The sequence below is a fragment of the Molothrus aeneus genome, unplaced genomic scaffold (genome assembly GCF_037042795.1).
Source record: "Molothrus aeneus isolate 106 unplaced genomic scaffold, BPBGC_Maene_1.0 scaffold_30, whole genome shotgun sequence".
In the NCBI taxonomy this organism is placed as follows: domain Eukaryota; kingdom Metazoa; phylum Chordata; class Aves; order Passeriformes; family Icteridae; genus Molothrus; species Molothrus aeneus.
In genome coordinates this window covers 4,276,548-4,293,548 of record NW_027098964.1, presented here as the reverse complement: position 1 = coordinate 4,293,548, position 17,001 = coordinate 4,276,548, and the positions used below count along the sequence as shown (strand labels likewise).

General features: G+C 74.5%; 1 protein-coding gene across 1 annotated transcript; it reads right to left on the bottom strand.

The window, feature by feature from the left end:
• Positions 1–1,731: 1,731 nt before the first annotated feature.
• Positions 1,732–16,723, bottom strand: NFIX (nuclear factor I X). Its single transcript, XM_066570443.1, is given in 11 exon segments — positions 1,732–1,769; positions 1,772–1,802; positions 4,179–4,345; positions 4,520–4,642; positions 5,368–5,385; positions 5,388–5,500; positions 5,946–6,066; positions 6,420–6,494; positions 6,934–6,996; positions 9,753–10,284; positions 16,590–16,723. Coding segments are annotated over 11 exon segments (1,308 nt in total). The 5' UTR covers positions 16,617–16,723.
• Between the last annotated feature and the right edge of the window lie 278 nt (positions 16,724–17,001).

Sequence of the window (17,001 nt, the reverse complement as noted above, 5' to 3'; positions counted from 1 at the left end):
CAAAATTCCCTCCGGGGTGACCCTGTGTGTGCCGGGGGGGGGGAGGGGGGGGGTTTGGGTGGGGGGGGACACATCAGAGAGGCCGAACCCTCATCCACGTCATTGGGGGGGGGGTCAGGGGGGGTCGGGCCCCCCAGGGGCGGACGGCGGCGAGAATGGGGGGGGGAAGGGGGGGGGGGGCCGGGTTTGGTTTTTTTGTTTTCTTCGGGGTGGGGGGGGGGGAGTGGGGAAATGGGGGGGTGGGGGGGCTGCGGTTTTTTTTTATTGTTGATTTTTTTTTTTCCTTGGGGTTTTTTTTTTGTTGTTTTTTTTTCGTGGAGTTTTTTGGTGGGGTTTTTTTTTTTGTGGATTTTTTTTTTCTTTTTTTTTTTTTCCGTTTTTCTCCTTTTTCCGGGCGGTTTCTCCTCGTCCGGGGGCGGCGTCAGAGGAACCAGGACTGGGGAGGGGTGGGGGGGAGATGGGGGGGGGGGGTCAGAGAGGGGGGGAGACACAAACGCAGACCCCCCCCCCCCCCCCAGACCCCCTCAGCCCCCCAGGACACCCAAACCCCCCCCAAGGCTGCGGGGGACCCCAAAATCCCCCAAGATTGGGGGTCCCGAACCCCTCCAAAAAGGGATGAGCCCCCCCTGAGGACTCGGGGGTCGCTGGAGAAGGGGGGGCAAACCCTTCCTACCCCCCCAACTCCCCCAAAATGGGTTGGGGTCTCCGGAAAGGGGGGGATGAAACCCCTGTGACCCCCCCAGGACCCCTGGGTTGGGAGAGGGGGTCACCCCCCGCCCCCAGGACCCCCCAGAATTGGGTTGGGGTCTCCAGAGATGGGGGGGAATGAAGCCTTGGGACCCCCCCAGGACCCCCCAGAATTGGGTTGGGGTCTCCAGAGTGGGGGGGGGGGTGGAACCCCCGGGACCCCCCCAGTGGGGTTGGGGTTGCCCCCGCCCCCCAGGACCCCCCAAAAGGGGGCGTGGCCGCCCCGCTCGGGGGTCCCGGGGGTCCCCACGGTGGGCATATGGTCTGGGGGGTGGGGGGCAGCCCCCCCGCCTGGCCACGCCCCCGCCGCGAGCCCCGCCCCGCCATTGGCCGAGCCGCCGCCGCACCACCGCGCTCAGCCAATGGGATCGCGCGGTGCCGCCGCAGCGCCCGCTGCCTGCCAAGGGCCCGCCGGTGCCAGCCAATCAGCGCCGGCCCCGCCCCCTCCCGCCTGGCCGTGCCAGCCAATGGGGCTCCGCTGCGCTCGGCTGCCGGCCCTGGCTCCGCTCTCCATTGGCTCCGCGCCCCGCGCGCCCGCGCCAGCCAATCAGCGAGCGCGGCCGCAGGGCAGGCAGCCAATCAGCGGCCGCGGGCGCAGGGCAGGCAGCCAATCGGGCGTCGTGCCACGGGGCAGGGGGGGCCAATGGCGGCCGCGCCGGGGCGGCCTGGCCACGCCCCCCTTTGTCCCCGTGGTGACGTCACCGCGGGGGGGGTGGCCGGGGTTGCCAGCCAGGTGTGATGGGGGGGGGGGGTCAGGTGGCCAAGGGGGGGACCCAGAACTACGGGAGGAGTCCCAGGTGCGCGGGGGGGGCTCAGGTGTGCAGGGCTGGTCCCACGTGACCGGGGGGGTTCCCAGGTGTCCCGGGGGTGTCCCCAGGTGTCCCAAGGAGGGCTCCCCGGGGGGTTGTCCCAGGTGTCCCGGGGGTTCCCAGGTGTGTCCCCAGGTGCGTCCCCAGGTGCGCCGTACCTGCTGCTGGGGCAGGCTCAGAAAGTTGCCGTCGCGGGGTCCGAGGCCGACAAGGCGGGGGCAGCGGCGGCGCCTGACGCTGCGAATGCTGCGGGGAGAGGGGGCTCAGCCCGGCCCCGCCCCCGGACAGGTGCGGGCACCGCCCACCGCCCCCCCAGGTACCGCCCACCCCCCCCCAGGTGTGCCCAGCCCGCTCAGAGCCCCCCCCACACCTTTACGAGCCCCGCCCCCCCCCCCCGCAGGTACTCACCTGTGCGGGTCCCCCCGAGGGGGGGCAGGGAGGAGCCTCAGGTGTGCCCCACCCCCCCCCCCTTCGGGGGGCTCAGGTGGCTCCGGGATCCCCCCCCGCCCCTCCCCCCCCCCGCGGAAATGGGGTAAAAAGGGGCGGAAATGGCGAAGGAGCCGCTGGAATGACCGGGGCGGGGGGGGGCGGGGATGAGCGCCGGGGCCGGTGAGCGATGGCGATGATGCAGGTGAGGATGCACGGGCAGCCGGGCCGGGCGGGCACTGTCACCTGTCACCTGTCACCTGCTGCTGGCACCTGGGTCACCCTGGCACCTGCTGGCACCTGCTGCTGCTGGCACCTGGGTCACTGTGCCACCTGTCACCTGCTGCTGGCACCTGGATCACCCTGGCACCTGGGTCACTCTGTCACCTGCTGGCACCTGGGTCACTCTGTCACCTGTCACCTGCTGCTGGCACCTGGGTCACTCTGTCACCTGGGTCACCCTGGCACCTGGTACCTGCTGGCACCTGCTCCTGCCGCCTGGGTCACTGTGTCACCTGTGCCACCTGTCACCTGCTGGCACCTACTGCCCCCTGTTCCTGGCACCCAGGTCACTGTCACCGCCTGGGTCCCTGTGCCACCCTGTGCACCCCAACACCTGGCTCACTCTGGCACCTGCTGCCCCCCCACTCCTGTCACCCGCCCCGGTGCCCACCTGGGTCACAGGTGCCGCCCTGAGCTGGGGCACCCTGGGGCGGCTGCTGGCACCAGCCTGGAGCTGCCCAGGTGGCACCTGCAACACCCTGCACCCCTCAGCTGCACCCGCACCTGGGCACCCACACCTGGGCACCTGCACCTGGGCACCTGCACCCCTACCTGGGCACCTGCACCCCTACCTGGGCACCCGCACCTGGGCACCTGCACCCCTACCTGGGCATCTGCACCCCTACCTGGGCACCCGCACCTGGCTGCTGCCCTCCTCACCTGTCTGCACCCACACCTGGGCACCTGTACCTGACCTGTCTGCACCCCCCCCGCCCCCTCACCTGTCTGCACCCCCACCTGCCCCCCCTGCCCCCCGCCCCCACGGCCAGGGCCCGGCTGCGGGCGCGGGGGGAGCCGTGGGGTGCGGGGGGAGGTGCCGGGGGGGTCCCGGTGGTGCCGGGGGGGTCCCGGTGGTCCCGGGGGCACTTACAGGCAGCGGCGGGGGCTCCGCCGGGGGGGCCGCTGGGGGCTTTGGGCTCCGCCGGGGGCAGGGGCAGGGGTCGGGGCAGGGGGGCCCCCGCAGCCCCCCCGGCCCGGCCCTGCGCCCCGCACGGCTGCAACGAGAACACGGTGACGGACCCCCGGGACCGTAGAGACCACCGGGAACACCGGGACCCACGGGACAACCGGGAACACCGGGACCCACGGGACAACCGGGAACACCGGGACAACCGGGACCCATGGGAACACCGGGACCACCGGGACCGCCGGGACAACCGGGACCCACGGGAACACCGGGACAACCGGGACCGCCGGGACCACAGAGAGCCCCGGGGCCGCCGGGACCGCCAGGATCAAAGAGACCGCCGGGACCCACGGGACCACCGGGCGGGGCAGCGGCACCGGCGGGACGGACGGACGGACGGGCGGACGGAGGGGCTGGGGCTGGCACGGGGGGCGTGCGGGGATCGCGGAGGGGCCCAGCAGCCCCTGGGGTGCGCCCAGGTGGGTCCCACGTGCGGGTCCCACAGGTGCGGGTGCCCAGGTGGGGGCGGCTCCAGGTGAGGGGGGGTCCCCGAGTTTGGGATCCCCAGGGCGGAGTTTGGGGGTCCCCGTCACCCCCTCCGCAGCCGGCGCGGCCACCTGGGCTCGTTTGCATACAGACCCCGCCCCCCGTGGTGTATTTGCATAGCGGCACCGCCCCCTGTGCTGTATTTGCATACAGACCCCGCCTCTATGATGCATTTGCATACAGCACCGCCCCTCTGTTTCATTTGCATACAGACACCGCCCCCTGTTGTGTATTTGCATACCGGCACCGCCCCTCTCTCCTTATTTGCATATCGCGCGTCTACTCGCGCCTCATCTGCATACACGCCCCGCCTCCTCAGCCTCATTTGCATCTCGGGGCGCGGCCCCGCCCCAACGAGGCGTGGGCGGGGGGCGGGGGGATCCCGGTGTCCCCCGCTGTCCCCGCGCGTCCCCGCGCCCCCCGGGCGTTCCCCGCGCCCCCCGGGCCCGTCCCCGCCGCACCTGGGGGCCCTGGGCGGCGCCGTCGGCGCAGACGAACTGCACGAAGTCCTTGAGCGAGTCCTGCCCGTGGTGGTAGCGGATGGTGGGGTGGGCGAAGTAGGGGCTCGACTGGGGCAGGAGGGACCCCGACGGGAAGTGCAGCGCCGAGGCCGAGGCCCGCGGGCTGCCTGCAGGGACCCTCAGCGCCAGCGGCCGCGGGACCCCCTCCCCTGCCCGTCCCGGACCGCCCCGACCCCCGCCCGCCCTCCCCGCGGCCTCCCCGGCCGCTCCCGGCATTCCCGCCCGGTCCCGGTTCACCGGGAGCCCCCGGGAAGGAGCTCCGGGGGTGTCGGGGCTCTCACCGGGGCGGACGCCGGCCAGCACGGGCAGGGGGTGGTGGCCGAAGGCCATGCGGGGCGCGGCGCCGTGCCCCGAGAGCGCGCTGCAGAAATCCAACTTCCCCGACTTCTTCAGCGCCGCCGGGCCTGGCCGGGAAAGGGGGGGCCCAAAAGGAGGGGGGGGGTCGGGGAGGGGCGGCAACCGTACCCCGGTACCCCCCCCCACCCCCGTGAGCCCCCTCCCCAGAGCGACCCCTCCCCAGGGCCTCCGGTACGCACCCGCCCCTGCCGGTGCCACCCCCGGTGCCCTCCCCGGTGCCCTCCCCGTTACCCCCCCCACACTCCTGTCCCCTCCCCGTGTCCCCTCCCCGGTGTCCCCTGTGTCCCCTCCCAGCCACAGCTGTCCCCGTGTCCCCCCCTGCTGCCACCAGACCCTCCCCGTTACCCCCCCCCCACCCGGGTGTCCCCTCCCCGGTGTCCCCCTTCGGTGCTCCCAAACCCTCCCCAGGGCCTCCGGTACGCACCCGCCCCTGCCGGTGCCACCCCCGGTGCCCTCCCCGGTGCCCTCCCCGTTACCCCCCCCACACTCCTGTCCCCTCCCCGTGTCCCCTCCCCGGTGTCCCCTGTGTCCCCTCCCAGCCACAGCTGTCCCCGTGTCCCCCCCTGCTGCCACCAGACCCTCCCCGTTACCCCCCCCCCACCCGGGTGTCCCCTCCCCGGTGTCCCCTGTCCCCCCCCCCCGTGTCCCCCTTCGGTGCTCCCAAACCCTCCCCATTACCCCCCCCACCCGGGTGTCCCCTCCCCGTGTCCGCCCCCGTGTCCCCGGTGTCCCCGTGTCCCCCGTCCCCCTCCCGTGTGTCACTGTCACCCACCGGTGTCCACGTCCCCCCCCAGGGGCCCTGGCTGCTGCCGGGGGCCGGGGACCGCCCCGGGCCGGGGTAGAAAACGTCATCGCCGGGACCCTCCAGGTCACCCTCGTCCAGCGCCTTGGGGCGCTTGGGGCCGCTGTGGGGACGGGGGGGGGTCACCTCCGGGGTCAGGGGTCACCTCCGGGGTCAGGGGTGTCACCCCCGGGGTCAGGGGTGTCACCCCTCTAGGTGTCCGGGCCAGCCCAACAGGACCCCGGTGTCCGGAGGGGCTCAAGAGGAGGCTCCCAGGTGCTCGTGGCATCCCAGGGCTGGGGCTGAACCCCCAAACGTGGGGGTCCAGGGCAGGTTCTGGGGGTCCGAGGGGTTTCTGGGGGGCTGGGGCTGAACCCCCAAACGGGGGGGCCCGGGCAGGTTCTGGGGGTCCGAGGGGTTTCTGGGGGGCTGGGGGGGAACATCCAGACCCCAAGGCTGGGGGTGGCCGGGTGGTCCCGGGGGGTGGGGACACCCCAAAAAGGGGGGAGCACCCCCAAAGAGGGCCCTGGGGGAGGGGGGCGTCCCAGGGGGTCCCGGGGGTGCCGTACCTGGCGGGGGGGGGCCCCAGGGGCCGGCGGCCCAGGGCCACGGGGCTGATGTTGTAGTAGCCCCCCGGGCTCTCCAGGTCAGCCAGGGAGAAGTTGGGGCCCGACGCCGTGGCCACGGGGGCTGGGGGGACACGGGGGGCGCGTGGGGGACGCACCCACGCCCGCGGGGGGGGCGCCCCCTTCCCGTCCCCTCCCCGTGTCCCCCCCCCGCCCCTGCGTCCTCCTGTGCCACCCGTCCGTGCCATCCCAGGCTCTGTTCCCTCCCTGTGTCCCCCCAGTGTCCCCTTGGTGTCCCCCCGTTCCCCCAGTGTCCCCTTGGTGTCCCCCCGGTGTCCCCTCAGTGTCCCCTCAGTGTCCCCCTGTCCCCCCAGTGTCCCCTGGTGTCCCCCCAGTGTCCCCCCGTTCCCCCAGTGTCCCCCCGATGTCCCCCCAGTGTCCCCTCCCCAGTGTCCCCCCCGTCCTGTCCCCACTTACTCTGGGACACCCTCACCAGCTCCGTCACGTTCCAGACCCCCGAGGTGACAAAGCAATCCTGGAAGGTCAGGTGGCCTGGGGACACGGGGACACCGCAGGGTCACGGGGGCAGAGAGGGGGTGACAGGACCGGGGGGACATTGGGGACATGGGGGGACATGGGGGGGACACTCGGGGGGTAAGGACTGGAACTGGGGACACTGCAGGGGGGCACTGAGGACACCTGGGGACACCTGGGGACACCGCAGGGACATCGGGGGACACAGGGGGGACACGGGGGGGACACAGGGGACACCACGGGGACACCGGGGGACACCGTGGGGACTCTGGGGACACCGGGAGGACACAGGGGACACCGCAGGGACACCGGGGGACACCGTGGGGACACAGGGGGGACACGGGGGGGACACAGGGGACACCTCGGGGACACCGGGGGACACCGTGGGGACTCTGGGGACACCGGGAGGACACAGGGGACACCGCAGGGACACCGGGGGACACTGGGCGCCACGCACCGTTGGGCAGTGGTTTGATGTCCGCGTCCCCCTGGGGGTTGGAGCTGTCCGATTGTCCCGAATCTGGGGGGGATAATGGGGGGGGGGCTCAGTCACGGACACGGGGGCGCCCCCCCCGTCCCAGCGCGTCCCCCCCGAGCCCGGGGGGACCCCGCGATGCCCCGGGGGCGGGGGGGGCGGGGGGGAGAGCGGCGGCCCCGGTGCCGGTGCCGGGGCTGAAGGCGCCGTTGTTCCCGCGGGGTCGCTCGAGGTGAGCGCCCGCCGGTGCCGGGGGGGCCCCGCCGGCCGCGCCGCCCCCGCCCCATCCCGAGACCCCGAGCCCGGTTCGGGGTCTCCCGTGTGCCCCCCGCCCCATGCCGGTACCCGCTCGGGCAGGTGATGATGATGATGATGATGATGATGATGATGATGGCGGGGGGGTCGGGGCTGGCAGGGGGCTGGGCCGGGGGGGCCGGGGGGGTCCGGGGGCCGCCGTGGGGCCGGGCCGGGGGCCAGGAATGCGCTCTGGCCCCGGGCCAGCGGGCAGCGCCAACAAAGCGCCCATTGTCTGTGCCGAGCGGGGGGGGCACCCGCACGCCTGGGTTACCCCCCCCAAACCCCCCCAAAACCCAACACCCCCCCCGGCCTGACCCCCCCCACCCCCCTTGGTGTCCCCCCCACACCTGGGGATCCCCCCGGGACCCTCCTCCCGTGGGAACCCCCCCGGCCCCCCCCCCCTCCCCAGCCCGGATTGTTGGGGGGCTCCTCCTGTGCCCCCCCCCCCCACGGGGGTCGCGGGGCTCCGTTTGTGCCCCCCCCCCCCCCCCGCACCCGCACCGGGAGGGGACGGAGCCGTTCCCGGGGGTGGGGGGCAGCCCCCGGCCCCCCCTCGCTGTCCCGGTGGTGACCCCGCCGTGTCACCCCGGGGGGGGGGTCAGGGGTCACCGGGGCACGCGCGGGGTCGCGACCTCGGCCGGGGGGGGGAGGGGGGGGGGAAGCGCGCGTGGCGGGCGCGTGCCGGACACACCCCCCCCCCCCCAGCCCCCAGCCTCACACCGGGTCCGCCCCCAGCCCCCGCCCCCTCCTGAGCCAATGGGGGGGTCCCTGCACCCCCTCCCCTCTCCCAGAGCCCCCCCAGCCCCCGCCCCTTTTGGGGGGGGGGGGTTCAGGTGCTGCTGGGCAGCTGCGCCCCCTCCCCCACGGGGGTGTCCCCTCCCCACCCCCCCCCGCACCTGCGTCCCCCACACCGGGGGGCCTGGGGGGGGAGCAGCACCTGGGCAGCCCCCGCAGCGCACCTGGACCCCCCCCAGCCCCCCCCGAGCTGCCTGCAGCCCCCTCCTCACATCCTCACCCTGTCCTCATGTCCCCCCCCCCTGCAGCCCCCCCAGACCGAACCTGTGCCCCCCCCGCGGGGAGGGGACCCCGATGTGTCCCCAGGTGTCCCCCAGGGCCGTGCCAGGGGGGGCCGGGCCGGGGGTGCCCGGGCTGGGGGGGGGTGACACACCTTGGCTCGGGGGTCCCGGTGCCCGGGGGGGGGCTCTGGGGGGGTCCCCACAGCGCGGGGGTCCCGGTGCCGGGGCCGCGGTGCCGCAGAGCGATTCGGGTGCCAACAAGCGCCGCCATCTTACGCGCAAGGGGGGGTTGGCACCGAGCCCCCCCCGGCCCGCGGCAGCCAAAGGGCCCCCGGCGTGGGGAGGGGGCGGGGGGGAGCGCGGGGGGGCCGGCGGGGGGGGGCCGGGGCTGCCGGCGGGGCCTCGTGCCGCGCACCGGGGGCACGGTGCCAACCGGGGCCATTTTGGCGGCGCCGGGTGGGAGCCGCGTTTGGGGGATTGGAGCCCCGGCAGCTGGGCCGGGGGGGGGGCGTGGGGGGCCTGGGGGGCGCGGGGGGGGGCGGTGGGACCCCCCCCCCACCCGGGGGTGTGCGGGGTCTGGTGTGGGGGCACGGAGGGAGATTTGGGGAGGGGGGCGGGATGGGCACCCCCAGAGCGGCTCCAGCACCTTCAGTGCCCAGGAAGGACGGAGGCACCGGAGAGACCCAAAGCCCCCAGACCCGGCCCCAAAACTGCCCCAATTCCCCAGATCCGGCCTCAAAATTCCTCAAAACCCCCAGATCCAGCCCCAAAATTCCCCAAACCCTCCAGCTCCAGCCCCAAAGCTCCCCAAACCCCCTGGACCCAGCCCCAAAGCTGCAGCCGCAGGGACGGGGAGGGCGAGCACTGGGGCTGGGGTCTCCTCCTCGTGTGTGCCCCCCACCTCAGCTGCGTTTGCAGGCTCGTGTGACCCCCCCAGCCCCGTGTTCACACACATGTGATTCCCCCCCCCCCAGCACTGTGTGTGGCACCGGGCACGGGCGCCTGGCACAGCCCTGGCACAGCCCTGGCACAGCCCGGTGCCCGCAGAGCGGATCCCGGCGCCCGGCACGGCCCTGGTGCCCATCCCGGTTCCAATCCCGGTTCCAATCCCGGTTCCCATCCCAGTTCCAATCCCAGATCCAATCCCGGTGCCCATCCCGTGCCCATCCCGGTTCCAATCCCGGTTCCCATCCCAGTTCCAATCCCAGATCCAATCCCGGTGCCCATCCTGGTGCTCATCCCGGTTCCCACCCCGGTTCCAATCCCGGCGCCCATCCCGGTGCCCATCCTGGCACGCGGGCTTGGCAGGCGGCGCCAGGCGCGTGCGCTGGCACTCGGCGCCGCTTTGTGCGAGCGAGGCCGGGCAGGGACACCCCTGCAGGTGGGGCTCCGGGTGGCCACGGGCGCATCAGACAGGGCCGGGCACCGCGCCCGCCGTGCCCGGCGCCGGGATCTGGGTCCGGGGGCTCGGCAGCCCGGCTGACTCACCCGGCGCGTGCACGAAGTAGGCCAGGTAGAGGTCGAGCTCCTTGATGGTGACGCCGATGTGGTGGGGCTGCACGCAGAGCCCGGGGCTGGCGCACTGCGGGGCCTTGGCCAGGCGCTCGCCGTCCGTGCTCTCCAGCGGGACGCCCTTGAACAGGATGACCATCACCAGGTCCAGCCGCCACACCTTGTCGGCCTGGCGCAGGCAGTCGATGCGGCGGATCTTGCCCTTCTGGTCGGGGTTGGAGAGCACGCAGCACGGCGCCTTCTTGCCGGTGACGGAGAGCACGAAGTCCTCGCGGCACTCGGGCCGGATGTCCTTGCGCAGCTTGGCCAGGAGGCGCGAGGCCCATTTCTGCTTGACCTCCGGCTTCTCGCCCAGCAGCTCGTCCTTGACGGCGCGCTCCTCCTCCTTGGACATCCGCTTCTCGTGCTTCTTGAAGTACTTGCGCTTGCGGGCCTGGAGGTTGAACCAGGTGTAGGAGAAGGCCCGGACGTGGGGCAGCAGCGCCTCGATGAAGGGGTGGAACTCATCCTGCACGGGAGGGCACAACAGGCACGGGCTGGGCTGGGCGCCCCCGCCCGTCCCGGCCCCATCCCTGTCCCGTAGGCACCGGAGATGGGGGATGTGGCCCCAGAGGGGGACCCCGGCGGCCCCAGGGGATCCCGGCAGCCCCGGCCCCGCGGGGATGCTCCGGGTTCCGGTGCTCCGGGGAAGAGGCGGCTCCCGGTCCCGCGGGGCTCCCGTGTGGCCGGAGCAGGGATGGCTGAGCCTGTGCCGCTCCCGTGCCTGTCCCCGGTGCCACCGCAGCCCTGTCCCCGGTGTCACCACCACAGGCTCGTCCCCGGTGTCATCGCAGCCCCATTCCCGGTGTCACTGCAGCCTCATCTCCGGTATTGCCACAGCCCCGTCCCCGGTGCCACCACAGCCCTGTCCCCAGTGCCACCACAGCCCCGTCCCCGGTGCCACCACAGCCCTGTCCCCAGTGCCACCACAGCCCCGTCCCCGGTGCCACCACAGCCCCGTCCCCGGTGCCACCACAGCCCTGTCCCCAGTGCCACCACAGCCCCGTCTCAGGCACTGCCACAGCCCCGTCCCCGGTGCCACCACAGCCCCATCCCCGGTGCCACCACAGCCCCGTCCCCGGTGCCACCACAGCCCCGTCTCGGGCACTGCCACAGCCCCGTCCCCGGTGCCACCACAGCCCCGTCCCTCCCCGCTCGTCCCCGTCCGCCTCCCGGTGATGCTCCCGCTGCCGTCGGGGCTCGGCCGCCCCAGTCCCCATCCCCAGCGCCCGTCCCTGCTGCCGACCGAGCGCCGGTGCCACCGATCTCCGTCCCCAGCAGTCGCCGGTGCCACCTCCGTCCCCTGCCAGCGCCTCCGCTGCCCTTCCCTCCTCCCCGTTCCCGGTGCCGCCGCTCCCCGGCCCCTGCCCGGCCGCTGTCGCAGTCCCCGGTGCCCCCGGCGCGTGTCCCCGGTGCCCGGCCCCGCCGCTCCCGTCCCGGCCCGTCCCGTCCGTACCATCGCGGCGGCTCATCCCGGCCGTCGGCAGCTGCCAGTCGGGCCCCGGCGGGGCAGAACCGGGGGGCGACAGGCGGGGACGGGGGGCGCAAACCAAGCGGGGGGGAAGGGGTAAACGGGGACTACCGGGAAGCGGGGGCGGGCCCGGGGGTGCGGACGGCGCTGGGGAACGCTCAGGTGTCGGGGATCCCGGTAACGGCGGGATGGAGGAGCGGGGACGGCGCAGCCGCCGCGGGGTCCCGGTTACCGGCGATGGGGGGATCCCGGTGCGGGTTCCGTACCGGTGCCGGTGCCGTGTGTGTGTGTGCGGGCAGGGGTCCCGGGCTCCCGGTTTTTTGGGGGGGGGGGGGGTCTCGCTGTCGGGGGGTCCCGGAGCCGCCGCCGCCGCGGGCGCGGAGCGCGCGGAGCAACCGCGGCCCCTTTTTGGCACCGGGACCGGAGCGGCCGCGGCCAATGGGAGCGCAGCGCGCGGGGGGAGCGGCCTCCCCATTGGTCACCACGGAGGGGGGCGTGGCTACATGGGCGTGGTTTAACAGAAGGGGGCGTGGCCCGAATTGGGGGGGGCGAGTGCGCCCCGCGCGTGCAACGGGGGGACCCCGGGGGGGGGGGAGGGGAGCACGGAGCGGGGGGGCTGAGACCCCCGGGGGGGGGGCTCGGCCAAAACCCCGCGGATTCGCCCCAAAAAAGCCCCGAGCGCGGGGGGAACGTGGAGGATTTGGGGGGGGGGTCCTCTTGCCGCCCCTCGTGCTCGTGCAAAGCCCTCGTGCAAAATCCCTCGTGCAAAAAGGGTCGGGCGAGGACGCCCCCGGGGCCGGGGGGGTTCCCGGGGGTCCCGCTCCCCCCGCCGGCGCGGGAAGGCCCCGGATTTGGCCGCCTGCCCCAGCCCCGTGGCGGCCCCAGCGCGGAATGGCCCAAACCCGACGTTTCTGCCCCCAAAATCCCGGACGCGGCGCTCGGAGCCAACGCTTTTCCCCCTTCCCACCCGCCCCCCCGGTAATTAAATCCCTCTGTGCAAAGGAAAGAAACCAAAATTTGGGCGTTTCGGCAGCGGGCCCGGGCAGCGGCTCCCGCCCAGACCCAAACCTCGCGGTTTTCAACCCAAAGCCGCAGCGGGGAGGTTTTCCTGGGGGGGCTGGGGCACCGTGGTCGCCCCCCCCCGGCCCGGGATCCCCTCCCTGGTGCCCGCACAGGACCCCAGGGCCAGGCCCAGCAGCATCCGCTCGGTGCAGGGGGGGCTTGGGGACACCTGGGACCCCTCCCTGACACCTGAGCGACCCCTGTGGACACCTGAGCGACCCCTGTGGACACCCGGGACCCCTCTGGACACCTGAGTGACCCTGTGGGACACCAGAGTGACCCCCAGGCCAGGCCGGGGTCACCCAGGCCGGTTCAGGTGCTGGGGGTCAGCGCCCTGAGCGCCTCCATCGCCCCCGGACCCCGGCACAGACAAAGAGCCCCCGGCCCCGCTGCCCCCGCCCGCACACCTGGACCCCTCCCCAACGCCCACGGCCGCTCCCGGAGCCCCGGGACCCCTCCCGGGCCGGGCCTGGCGCGGCACCGGCCGCCGCGGAAGGTTCCGGAGGCTCGGGGCACACGGGCCGGGGCGGCGGGGCGGGCGGGGGGCCCGGTGCCGAGGCGGGGTCCGGCGGCGGAGCCGCGGTGCCGCGGGGCTGCCATTGGCTGCGCCGGGCCCGCATTGAGCCGCAGTCTCGGGCGAAGCCACGTCGCCGCGTCCGCAGCTGCGAGCGCCCGGCAGAGCGCCAGCGCGGCGGCAGGGGGGGCGGCGCCGGAGCGGGAGGGAAAAGCCCAGAAAAAACAGAAAAGAGGGAAAAAAAGACAAAAAAAAAAAAAAAAAAAAAAAGGAAAAAAAAAAAAAGGGGAAAAAAAAAAAAATCCAACACAAACCAAGCGAGCTCTCCCCCCCCCTCTCCCCTCTCTCCTCTCCAGCATCTCCCCCCCCCCGCCCCGGCAGCGCCCGCCCTCCCGCGCCGCTGCCAGCTCCCCCCGGCCCTCGGCTTCGCCGCGAGAGAAAACAGCCCGAAACAGCCGGAATTGCCGCCAAAAATCCCCCCGGCGGCCCCTGACGCTGCTGCCAAGACCCTCCCGTGTGTGGGGAGGGGGGAGGAGGGCGGCCGGGGGGGTGGGAGCGAGTCAGGGGCGTCCTGGACCCCCGAGCGCGGGGCCGGGGGGGCCCAGGAGGGCCCCGGTGCCCGGGGGGGACCCTGGCATCCAGGTGGCCTCGCAGGGAAGGCGCCGGATGCTTCTGGCAGGGGACCAGGCGGCGCAGAAGGGGACGCGGGGGGCTCGGGGGGCGCCCTGGCAGCGGGGGGGGGGGCGCTGGCACCGCAGGGGCACCGTGGCACCGTCGGGGGGGGCGGTTCTGCCGCTCGGGGGGGCCCCGGGCGCGCAGGGGAAGCGCCCGCCCGGCCCTGCCCGCAGCCACGTGGAGCATCCCGGGCGTGCGGGCGGCTCGAGGGGAACCGGGGCATCCGCCCCGCGCTTCCCCCGCTCCCACCGGGACCCCGCATCCGGGCCGGGCCGGGGGGGGGTCCCGGCGGGCGGCGGCGGCGGCTCCGGGCGGTTTGGCCGCGGTTTGGCCGCGGTTTGGCAGCGCGGGAGGGAGCGCGGCCGTTCCGGGCCGTGCCGGGCGTTCCCCGCAGCCCCGGCCCCGCTCCCGCCCCGGCGCGGACCCCGCGGCCCGGCCCCCGCCGTGGATCGGTGCCAGCCCGGGCCGGGGGGGCCCCGCGGTGCTGCGGCGTCCAAGAAAGCTTTTTGTGGCCCATCAATAATTCAGGGCCCCCCCGGCCCGGCCAAGGGCTCCTCCATTATTGATGCCGCCAGCGACCGGGGGGACACGGGGAGGGGACACGGGGAGGGGGACATGGGGAGGGGACACGGGGAGGGGACACGGGGAGGGGACATGGGGAGGGGGACACAGGGAAGAGGACACGGGGAGGGGACACGGGGAGGGGGCACGGGGAGGGGACACGGGGAGGGGACACAGGAAGGGGGACACAGGGAAGGGGACACAGGGAAGAGGACACGGGGAGGGGGACACGGGGAGGGGACACGGGGAGGGGGACACGGGGAAGGGGACACAGGGAAGGGGACACGGGGAGGGGGCACGGGGAGGGGGCACGGGGAGGGGACACGGGGAGGGGGACACAGGGAAGGGGACACAGGGAGGGGACACAGGGAAGGGGACACAGGGAGGGGACACGGGGAGGGGGCACGGGGAGGGGACACGGGGAGGGGACACAGGAAGGGGGCTGAGCCCGTCACGGGGGTGCGGGGGGGGCACGCACGGAGCCACGCGTGCCCGGGGGTCGCACGGAAAGCCACACGTCCCCACCCCCTTGTGTCCCCCCCTGTGTCCCCCCGTGTGTCCCCCCCATTTGTGGCTCCAGGGCGGGGGTTGGTGCCTCCCCCTGCCCCGATTGCATCAGCCGCGGCTCGGGGGGCACCGGGGCTGGCACCGGGGCTGGCACCGGGGCTGGCACCGGGGCCGGCACACGGCGGGGCCGTGCCACACGCCTGGCACGCGCCCGTGTCACACGCGTGTCGCTGGCAGGACTGCCACGTGTGCGCGGGGCTGTGACACACGCGTGTGCGGCTCTGTCCCTGTCACACCTGTGCTCTGTCACACACACGCGTGTCACACCTGTGTGCCATCACACGGGTGCCACACCTGTGCCCCGCCACTTGATTGTCACACCTGTGCGCCATCATACGTGTCGCACCTGTCCCCAGCCACACGCGTGTCACGGATGCACCTTTTCATACGTGTGCTGTCACACCTGTGCCCTGTCACGCGCGTGTCACACCTGTGCCACCACGGCTCCTGCCAGCCCTGCCCCGCAGCCACGGGCCGGTGACGGGCTCGGCCACCACCCCTCGATGGCACCGGGGCACCGGGACAGGGATGGAGACACCGCGGTGGTGACAGCCGGGATGGGGACGGGGACGGGGACGGGCGGGGGTTGCTCCGTGTGGCGGGGAGGGGACACGGGGGGGACCCTCAGGGATGGCAGGGATGCAGAGGGACACAGGGGGACACGGAGGGGAGCCGGGGGTGATGCAGGGCACCGCCAGCCACAGCCTGAGGTGTCCCCAAGGAGGCCGGAGCCGCTGCCAGGACACCAGGGGACACCGGGGGACACCGGGAGGACACCGAGGGACACCGGGAGGACACCGCCCGCCGCTGCCTCGAGGCCCTCCCGTGCCCGCCCGTCCCCCAGCCCGCTCCGGGCGCTCCTGGTGCAGCCGCTGGCGCGGAATCCGCCGGTGGCACCGGCCCAAAGCCGCCCCGGAGCGGGCAGGGCGGCGCGGGGGGAGCGCGGCGGCACCGAACGCGGGGCCCCGGGGGCGCGGGGGTTACGGGCGCGGGCGCGGGCACGGGCAGGGGCGCGGGCACGGGCAGGGGCACACGCGTGTGCGCTGGCGTGTCCCTGGCGCGTGCACACGCGTGTGCGGGGCGGGCGCCGAAGCTGCGAGAAGCGCCGCTGGCCGCCGGCCCAGACGCAACCGGCCGCCAAAACCGCCCCGAAAAGCGGGAGAAAAGGGCAACGGGGGGGGGCGGCAGCAACGCCCGGCGGGGGCGGCCCCGCAAAGCGCCCCGGGGGGGGCACCGGGGGCGTCCCGGGACAGCGCGCGGGGAGGGGGGGGCGCGGAGCCCATCGGGGACCCCCGAGCCGCAGCCCCCGAGTTTCGCCCTCCCCGAGAAGCGGCCGCTGCGGCTCCTCCCCCCCCCCCAAAATCGGGACCGCGGCGCCCCCAGAATGAGGCGCCCCCCGGACTCGGTGCCCCCGCGGGGTTTCGCCCTCGTCCGGCCCCCGAAGTCGCCCCCGGAGCCTCCCGGCCGCGCTCTGAGGGTCCCGGCGCCACAACCGCGCTCCGGGGCCGGGGTCCCGCCCGTCCCGGCGGTGCCGGGCACGCGAACCCCCCCGTGGCACCGGCGGCCCCGGCCCCGGGGTCCCGCTCCGAGCCCCCCGCGCCTCCCGCGGGGACCCCGGCGGCTCCGGGGCTCAGATCCGCTCCGCAGCGCGGCACAACCGGGAGCCCCCGCGCCGTGCAGCCGGACCGGGGCCGCTCCGGGACGGCAGCCCCGGGACCGGCCCCATCTCGGTCCCCGCTGCCCCGGGAGGCACCGGCGCCCGCGGAGGGGTCGCACCCGCACCCATCACACCCCACTTGAGGGGAGCAGCCGCCGATCGCGGCGAGCAGCGAAGGGCACCGGTAACCCCCCCCTCCACCCACCCCCCCGCACCGCCGCCGTTACCGGGCGCCCCCCGGTCCCGGCCCCCCCGGCCCGGCCGTACCTGGGTGAGGCAGTACGGGGAGTACATGGCGGCGGTGTCAACCTCGGCCGGGCATGGCGGGGGCTCCGCGGGGCCGGGGGGTGCCGGGGGGTCCCGGGGGTCCCGGTGCCGGCGGCGCGCGGGGAAAGTTTTGCCCGAAGTTGGCGCCCGCCGCACTTTTGCCGCGGGAAGCGCGCGCCGGCCACGCCCACACGGGGGAAGGCCACGCCCACCGGGGGACACGCCCACTGTGGGGATAGGACCGCCCATTCTCTGAGGTGACACGCCCGTTGTGACACGGGCCACGCCCATGTCGGGATAGAGCGTGGGGGACGCGCGGGGACAGCGGGGGGACACGGGAGGGACACAAGGGACACAAGGGACATGTGAGGGGACATGCGGGGGACGCGGAGTGTGAGGGGACATGCGGGGG